The 10,000-nt window shown below is 42.8% G+C and overlaps 1 protein-coding gene across 1 annotated transcript in view; it reads left to right on the plus strand.

Annotated features, from left to right (window-relative positions):
• Window positions 1-1,969: 1,969 nt before the first annotated feature.
• The window catches only part of LOC105907221 (homeobox protein aristaless-like 4), a 41,445-nt gene continuing 33,414 nt past the window's right edge, over window positions 1,970-10,000 (plus strand). The window contains exon 1 of the mRNA XM_031558061.2: window positions 1,970-3,425. Coding sequence (XP_031413921.1) covers window positions 3,080-3,425 — 346 coding nt within the window. The 5' untranslated portion in view covers window positions 1,970-3,079. The remainder of the gene's footprint in view (window positions 3,426-10,000) is intronic.

Raw genomic sequence — 10,000 nt, forward strand, 5'->3', positions numbered from 1 at the left:
GTCAGTTGCTTTTTAGATAAAAAAAAATAGTACAATAAAGTACAATAAAAAATGAGATAAAGTTTAAAGTGTCTTGCCAATGGTGATGGAAAAAACGAAATACATTTGAACTAAATCCTTTATATCACATCACTTATTATTAAAGTGGTCATATAATTACGGTCTGAATTAAATCATGTGTTGTTTACCTAAATAAACAATAACAATAATAATATAATCTATTATTATCCGTAAGTAATAGGCTACTGATTTGATGAGGGCTCAGAATTAATTTGGCCCATGTGATTTCGCCTAGTTGAAACGGGAAGTTCAGTATTTAGGGCCTGGGTGGGTCAAATGTGTTTTTTAATTATTAAGCTGAATCATTTGAGTGTGCTGGAAAATCTTACGACGGCTATAGTTTTACAGGCAGCGCTGTCTCCCGTGGGATTGGCAGATGATGGCACCGAAAGGAGGTTGGGAGATGTTCCCTATTAAGCTGCATGTGGAGCTCGGCTGCGGTGAGAACCGTTTTATCCCCGTTTTATGGAGGCCCCGGTTCCAGCAAACCTCTCTCTGCCGTTTGGTTGACAGCCGTCAGAGAGCCTGTGAGCTCAACTACGCAGGCAGCAGAGAGAGAGAGAGAGAGAGAGAGCGATGCCCGGACTAGAATAAGCAGAGAAAGTTAGTGTTCTCAGCGGGGCTTCTAACGAACCGATGGAATATAATACGCCTACAATTTTCACCACTGCGTCGGACGACCCTTGAATTGGTTTACTTTGGCTATTAATATCCGTGGGGCCGAAAACACTGCTTTAATCCATTTCAGTTTGATCCTGCTGTAGTCGCGTTCTTCAGCAACGCAGGCCTAGCGCGTAACACGCCTGGGTTAATTGCTTTTAATACCGACTTGATAGGCTGTCTGCCTAGTGCTGTCTTTCAGTTAAAACGAATGCAAGTCATATTTAAGTCAGAAACATGTGGAGGTGTTTAGGTGCAGTGTTTTAATCCTATATTTAACTCATTAAAAAGGGTTAGACACAAGCCTCCTCTTTGATGCGGCTGCTGTGTGTTGTGTGTGTGTGTTAACGTTAATGTTAATGGTTGAAATCTGAAAATGACAGACAGCCGGTCTATGGGCCACTAATAACCGTCTTGTGAATGATGACTAATTGTTTGCAATTTTGCAGAAAATATGAGGTAATTTCATGAGGCTTTGCGTGTGTCGGCGGTGGCTGCGTACAGTCAACAATCCTAGCGGGTCGTTTGTTACCTGCCTGCCCATAATTATATCAATTGACCCAAGTCGCTGATATATCAAACATACAACCACAGCCCAATTTGTCACTCTTCTGGTGTCTATAGAACATCTCTCACTTTCACTCACTCACTATTGCCTCTGGCCATTCATTTGTTGTTGTTAATGCTCCCCGAAATGAAACTGCTGCGATTGTATTAAAACTATTTAAAACATGGAATCCGAGAGCCTGACTCGACTCCTTGGTCTCCTATAGAAGACATAAGTCATGTAGTCCTAAATGGAGGCCGCTGCACACGACACCTAACCACTACTGTCAATCAAAGTCCGAATCTCCTTGATGGCCTTCTGCCTGAAACCCATTAGGAAATCTAATGTGCACACGGAGCTGCAGGCGAACTTAACTCACCGTGGTGTGATGTCATTATCTGAGAAACAAGATTAAACCGAACCCTAGTAAGATTCAGCGACAGCCTCGTGAAGTTTAAACAGTATGTTTATGACAGAACTGCATTTTATTAACCGAAATTAACTGTTCCTCTACACTCACGTGTAATTTCTTGACGGAAGAATAACCACTAGGGAATTATCTGCACGTAAATGTAACCCATTTAGAGTTTAGAGCACATTTAGAGCACAATTAATACAAAATATATATTTTACGGCCTAGGTTCCATTTTGTCCAGTTTTTGCCGGCTGTTACAATTTAGAAAACATTGCTTTTTGTGAGACAAGCTGTATACACTCATGTCCTATTACATCAAATATAGATTGACAATATATGAAATGTGTTGGCAGTGCTTTTTTTCTGGTGTATTGATACAGTATTTACACTACTGGCCTATAAATTAGACAGATTTAAATCAAATCTTAAAAGTCAGTCCGAGTTTCCAGGAAATGTTTGTTGTTTGAAGGTTTGTCGTTATTTATAGGTCTCACTCTGCGAACATCTCAGCACCTTACTCTCCCCGCCCGCACGAGCGCACCTTTGCACTTTATTTTTTTTTAAGGATTCGGAAGCCTCGAGAGAAACTGGGGTAGGCTTCAGACGCATGTGCGCCCCCGGGACACCCGGTTTGCTACGCACAGAAATGAGGTTTGACAATAAAAAAAACAACAATGAATCGCTTGACAACTTCCGTCAACGCTCGTCACCAACGGATCAGAGGGAAAATAAAAAAAATAAAAAAAAACAAGAAAGAGCAAATGTTCCCGTGGTCCGGAGAGGCTCTGTTCCCTTCCTAATGAAGCATTGCGAATTGAGCATTAAATCGGCCCCACTGTGCTCTCCTTCGCATTCAACCAGTTATGTATTCATATCCTAATTACATTAATGTCATGTGTTAAGTCCTCCCCCCAACACAGAGATTTCCAACGAAATCTACTGATAACACGAAGACTTTCTTCTGAGAAGAGGTCTGACCTCACCCCGTCCGCGGCTCTATAATAGCGGAGCGCTCTTGACTTGTGTCTGGAGACTTCTGGCTAACGTAAAGCGGGGAAGACCTGGGTTGCATCTCTTAAAGAAAGAGGCATTTTTTTGTTCCTCCTCTAGACCTTAAGGGGGCTTTTTTAAACGTTTGGTCAGCGAGCTGGTTTCTGGAAAACATCTGAATCATACTCTAACCAAGCCCAGCTGCGCAGTGGATGTGTGCGTCTGTACGTGTGGGAGACTGACTGGATGTGTGTGTGCCTCTGTGTGTGTGTGTGTGTGTGCGTTGGATTTGTATGGGGAAGAGGGAGAGAGTGTGAGAGTGTCTGTCTTGCCGTTGCTCTCCAAAAAGGAAAGAATAGGGTGGAAAAAAATTTGGACGTGCTTCTCCCCTGTAACTTTTTTTAGGCATGAACGCGGAGACGTGCGTTTCATACTGCGATATGACATCCATGGATTCATATTATGGTCCATCAGCGCCACACGGTAGGGATCACCAAGCCAATCCGTTTAGGGCATTCCAAGCCAGTGACACCAAATACAGCTCCTCTTTCCTGACCAACAAAGGTCAACCGTACGGGGAAAAGTCTCGTAGCCCGTTCCAAGCGGAATGCCAGCCCCTGGACAGCAGTGTTGGGGAAGGCACCTTTAGCAAATACCAGCACTTCATGCAGAGACCGTCCTGCAAAACTCCCCCTGAAGGAAGCAAACTGCACACGGACGTCGGACACAACGGAGGACTGGGCTCCTGTTATGGTGAGTTTACCCCCGTGACGAAAACTTTAAATCTTTTAAACGCCGACACTTTGTAAATAGAGAGAGGGAGAGAGAGAGAGAGAGAGAGGGGGAGAGAGAGAGGCGCAGTTCTGTGCAGAGATCTGTAAGTGATTTACAGAAGAGCAGCTTTGTCATTTCAAAACATCTTCTAAGCGATCGAAAATCCGAGAGGTGAAATTGAGTGAGGCAAATCTGTGGGCTAAGGTTGTTTGTCTTTTCTGGACACTGTTCAGGCTATGCTTGCGTCCGATACTTCATTCTTACGCGGTTTTCAGACGTTTCCAAGATAGCGGTGCTCTCAGTCACGCTGTGTTCCAGTACAGAGTCGTCTGTTGCATTTGATGCTGCCGTCCTTGTGACCGATTTTCTCTCTTACGTGGGTCATCATTCGGGAGCTCCGGCCGCTACTGGAGCTCTTACCAACTGAATGCGCTGGACTTCACAACTTGCTACCAATATTACTGCCCAATCTAGCCCAGTAACACAATTACGACGAGGCATAACCTCGCTGACTATTCAATTTTCTCTTTGACGATTCAATTAAATTATATTTAATGCGATAATCTGCATTACAATCCTTAATATTGGTGCTGAATCGGACAATTGAATTAACACGTTTTCAGTTTATGTCTGCATTGAGCTCTCTTTAGCAAGTTTGAAGGACACCGGAACAATTCCCCATGCAATGCGAGAACAAGACAAGCATATCTCAGTGAAATGCAGGTTTTGTGAGTAAAACTCAAAACTTTGTCAAACTTAAAAAACGAAAAGTTTGCCAAAGCGAGTGGGGTCTTGCGCAGATGCATGGAGCTGTATTACAACAGGAACATCAGAAGGGTTTACAACCACCTCTCTATTGGAAAAGCCAAGGTTAAGTTAACAATCCATCGATCACTCAGCGATTCTCTCTCTTCCTCTCTCATTCACTCACACACGCACGCACGCGCGCACGCACGCACACACACGCACACACACACACACACACACACACACTTGAACCCTTTATCATTTCCCCCATGTGAGTTGCTGGGTTGAGATATCAGATCGGGCCTACTCAAAATCGACATCGTTGCCATCCTATCCAGATCATGTATTATTTGGCTTCCTCTTACCTCACACACTGCCCTCTAACCAAACACACTTAGACTTTTGTCTTCATATGTGGAGGCGATAGATTCCGCCCGATGCTTTTGACAGGACCAAATAGGCGCTCTCTCATGCGTCAACACGCCAAGGTGGTGTTCAAACCCAAGGCGGACGCGTGCGCACCAACGGTAGCCTGGTGTCCCTATGAAGACTAAAGACAACAGACGTTGATTCATGGACAAAATAATGACACGCACTTTACACCCCTTACTTGAACCAGAAGCTCGTCTTCTGACTGATAACAGGAAAGGAAGACTATAAATTGAACAAGAACCCCGTATCGTTCTCTGGCACATGAGCAAGCTGTGCGGGAGGTCAGCGGGTGGCCCCGGAGGCGGAAAATGGCCCCTCGAGGCCGAACCCCCTGAGTTGTCTCTACTGCGGCCCCAATCCAAACGACTTGCCCTTTACACGCATTTAATGTCGCCTGCGCGATTAAATGAAATATTTAAATTCATACTCGAAAATTCAAATAGTATGGTTTATTTAGGATGACACCAAAAAAGGAGGAGAGTTGATATAGTAAAGTATGTAATTAGCTCATTTTGTGGTTGTGTGTGAATAGAAGGCCTCCAAGGCCTCCGTGTGGGTGCGTCCGTGGCATTTTGGTTAAGTTTAGATTCAGGACAAAGTGGCCCAGACCGGGGGGGGGGGGGGGGGTAAGACCGTGTAGATAATAGGCTGACAAATGCTTCCGCGGCGGCCATAAACTCGCGCTGTAAATGTTTGCTTTCTTAGTTAAAAGACTTTAAACGCGCAGATACAACTATAACACAACTGGTTGTTTTGATTTTTCACAAAGATCTCAGGCTCGACTCAAAGTAAAAAATTACCACCAGATTACTACTGAAAAATGTAAATAATAATAACTTAGTGATAACAATTTGATTGCATCATTAGAACAGTTTTTACCCTAACTAATGTTTTATCTATGAATCCAATTTTAACAGAACAACTGCATTATTATTATAATTATTATTATAATAATAATAATTATTATTATTATTATAATAAATACAATAATAATGATTATGTATTGTTTTTGTTGCCGTTGCTCTTTTATAATGATCCATTTAGAAATTACTTTTAATCCGAATCAATGGGAGTAGAAGAGTAGAATAAGTGAAATAAATGTGTCCATATTTGGAGCAGGCATAGAGATCCATTTGACCCTTTCGTTTAGGGAAATCCGTTACTTCACAGCGAATAGATAAGGAGGGTAACCGAGCGGCTGCCACGGAGCTCAGGATCCAGACCGGCCTTAGGCTGGCCATCTCGCGGAGGATCTGCCTCGCCCGCTGGAAAAGCTCTGGCCATTTGTCTTCCACGTGTGGAGCAGGATTTCTCCGAAAAGAAAGTTTGATCTCGTTACATCTGGCTTCCAAATAACATATTCCATATGTAGCCTGTGCGCGAGGGGATTACAAAATCATAACCCTGCTTCCCGTCGCCTTAAATGAGCTCGCTCCTTGGGCCAGGGAAGGGTTCGCAAGTCTTCCCCGCTCTGATAAAAGCATAAATGTACAATACAATAGATATCATGTGTTAGTTAAATTTAATATGCAGGTTTTTGAGTAGTCTAAACAAATTAAAAAACGGGGAAATTTTACAAGGACCGAATGGGTCTATAGATTGGCGACATAAATCTGTCAGGAGAATTTGGACTGAGTGGAAATTGTGGTGTTGGGGCAGAGCTGTAAAGTCACTTCACAAAGCCGCAGCAGTCAGGAACTCGTTTTCACAACCAGCACCGTTTGCTCCGTGACTTCAAAACGACTAGTGCAGGCTAGTCAAAACAGACACGATTTCATCAACGACGACCAAGAATGGCGACCTTTCCGTCAACTTTATCAGTCTGTGCGAGAGATTCTGGGCGATCAGTGAGACGCCTTATGGAGGAAAGGGCACAGGAGGAATGGCAGACAGAGAGGGAGAGAGAGAGAGAGAGAGGGGGGAGAGAGAGAGAGAGAGAGAGAGAGAGAGAGCGATGAATGAAAGCTGACTAACGACTGCAGCTTCCAAGACTCAGCAGAGGGGAAAAGGAAAGGGAAAAAATCTAATTACACGTCCCATTTGGCCAGGTACATTCGATAATAATAATATCAATAATATTACAACAACTATGACAATAAAATAGTAACAACAACAAAACAACAACAATAATAATAATAATAATAAACACCAATGTTACACATATTGTATGTATACAATATATGATACACATACCTACATTCTGCTAATGCTCATGTACAAATATATATATATATATATATATATATATATCTAAAGAGAAAGAGAGAGACCTCCTCGTTCTTTTTTATTTATTACCATATTATTCATTAATTATATTTCCATTGTTATTGTTATTGTTGTTGTTGTTGTTGTTGTTGTTGTTGTTGTGTTAAAGGAGAGGCCGTGAGCCTGTGCAAATAAAACAAACGAATTGTGGAGGGAGGTTACTCAAATTCTGTCAATTTCTATAGAAAAACAGACTTTTAATATTTGTATCTTTAAATCCGCAATATGCTTTCTGCGAATTAAATTGATTTGAAGGGCTTACGCAATTAGCTATATTGTGTTTCACTTGGATGTATGTCAATATGAATAAAATGATCTTGAAACACACGACAGATATTGAAACAAGACATTCGTTTTTTAAACAAACATCTATTAGGTTATTATTCATCCATATTTGCAACTTCTCTGACAATCTATTCTTCGACTAAAGACGTCGCTTAAACTCTCTCAATTTCCTCAGGCGGAGAGAACGCATACACAAGAGGATGTAAAATTAGGATCAGCTCAAATTAATAGCAATAGTTTAAAACATAGTCTATTACTGTAACATTAGCGATAACAAACGGCACGACCATTACCTATCCGTGTCCAGTTAAACAGGTAAACATTTATTTCACTTACAAATTCTAGTGGGGCCTCGGGATTTTCAAAAGACACTATTATGTTTGTAGTGAGGTTCGAAGACTCATTTCAGGTAACAAGAGTCTGTCGTTAGTGCGCAACACAAGGCCTAGAGGGGACAGAAGAAGTTTAGAGAGAAGTCCAGCGGGAGGAGGAAATTTGGAAAATTACCTTTTTGAAAGAGTATATGAAGGGATCAGCGTAATTGATCTAGAGGACTTTGTGAGGCACACGCTGTAGTCAAGGCATCGTCTTTAAAGTGGAAACACATTGCCGCCATTTCCCCAACCTGTTAAAAACCCAAGCCGTTTGAACAGGCTTCCACTGCCGTTATGAAAGCGTCCGACGCATATTTGTCATTGCGACCTGGAGTTAACGTTAGTTCTTAAACAGCACGAGCCCTTCTAATGGTAGGATCCAGGCACACGCGGTGATAACAGCATCTCCCATTACGCCGGGTTTAGGAGTTTCTTTTTTACTGTTTTTGGGACTCATGAGAATGGAATGGCTTGTCCTACGGTTGGCCAGGAATGAACATTAATTCTTTGGGGTCACATGTTTGAAGCAGTCGAAGAGAGAAAGCCCTTCCTCGGTGTAGCCAAGACAGCGACTTTATTCTCATATTTATAGTCCTTGAGCGGGGACATTTATTCTCATATTTATAGTCTTTGAGCTGGGACATTTTGAATTACGACTAAAGTTGGCGATACTAGGCCTGCAGAGTTCCTGAGCTGCTTTGACGTCGCGGCGTTTCTCCATATGAGGCCTGCCCTCTCTGAAGATAATATCCCTACGCAGTTTGGGGAAGACCTACTGAGAGTTTGTTGCTGTTAGTATTGGACTGGGATGGGTTTCCCTAAGCCTCCTTAACACTACGTCATTCGGAAGTTATATCTTAAGGTGTACCTTCACCTTAGAGGTGTTTCCCAGAACGTCCTTAGCGAAGGTATAGGCTACTTTCTCCAAGAGACGCTTGATAAACGTTTTAGAGCCTAAAATGTTGTGGTAGTGTGTGGACGTGTGCACTGACTGCGATGTAAGCTAAGAAATGTGTTGCATCACATTTGTGTTTCATTAAATAGAAAGACATTCTTTTTTATTAATTATATTTTTTCAATCCCGTGTGAATACAAATATATGAGTGACATCTATCGTACACCCGTCCTTATCTGAGAACTTTTTTTACTTGCATAGTATTTTACTTGCATAGTATTTCTTTTTGATACCTCTTTAATGATCACCTGTGCTCCAATCTGAGTCATTTCCATCATATTCATCACACGCATGCTCAAACCTACGTGAATGATAGTAATCAATTCCAGACACGTGGATTCATCCTCTTAAGGTATACGAGGAGATTGTTTGTGTACCGCGTAGAAAGGTGAACAACTTTAGTAAGGTATACCTTTCAAGTCTTCGTAAAACGCTAAGAGACAACGTTATTGGGCAACCCTGAACTCTTGCGGCTTACATCCCCTAGCAGCTGATGTTTTAAGAGAAAAGGCTGTACCTGTAAATCTCAAACTAAACTGTCTGCGAGCCACCACATCAACGAGAGAGAGAGAGAAGACCAGACCATCAACCGGGGTCCACTTCTGCCGAGCCCAGAACCACATCATATCCAATTTGATCTAAATATAAGACAGAAAACCGCTCTTGTGACTGAACGGTATTGAGATGTTAACGTGGAACATGAAATAATAATAATGTTGCCATCTGAGACTAAAAGTAACTCTTGCATCAATGGTTAGTGTGTGAACTCATTTGAAAAATAATCCGCCTTTCGACACATTCTGACCACTTCACTATACCTCGCGGCATTCTCTTTCACCGCGAGTCCAGACAACGTGCTCGTGAAACTTCAGAGGCTGCGCGAGCCACACAGACCGTTATCATAACACCAGTAAGAGGGGCTGGGGGGAGAAGCAGTGGCTAACTGACAAGAACAGAATGAGAGAGAGAAACTGTGTGACACACTGAGAGTGTGGGAAAATAAAGTGTGAAAGTGTGTGTGTGTGTGTGTGTGTGTGTGTGTGTGTGTGTGTGTGTGAGAGAGAGAGAGTGATAGAGAGATGGAGGAATAAAATAAGAGAGGGAGTAATTGAGGAATAGAGACAAAGTGAGACAGATGGCGAGAAAAAATGACAGATAGAAAGAAAGAGCGATATGTGGGAATAGAGAGACAGAGAGATGGGGGAAAGGCAGAAAGGAGGGGGGGGGGTGGGAGCACAGAGAAACACCCAGGCAGCAAGGAAAAAAAGACTGATGCTATCAGAAGGCCTAACCCAGCAGCAAAACACACACACACACACACACACACACCCACGCACGCACGCACCCACGCACGCACGCACGCACGCACGCACGCACGCACGCACGCACGCACACACACACACACACACACACACACACACACACACACACACACACACACACACTTGCATGCACCTACAGTCCTAGCAGCTCACAGTGTATAAATGTTCATCTTG

The sequence above is a fragment of the Clupea harengus genome, chromosome 20 (genome assembly GCF_900700415.2).
Source record: "Clupea harengus chromosome 20, Ch_v2.0.2, whole genome shotgun sequence".
Taxonomy (NCBI): Eukaryota; Metazoa; Chordata; class Actinopteri; order Clupeiformes; family Clupeidae; genus Clupea; species Clupea harengus.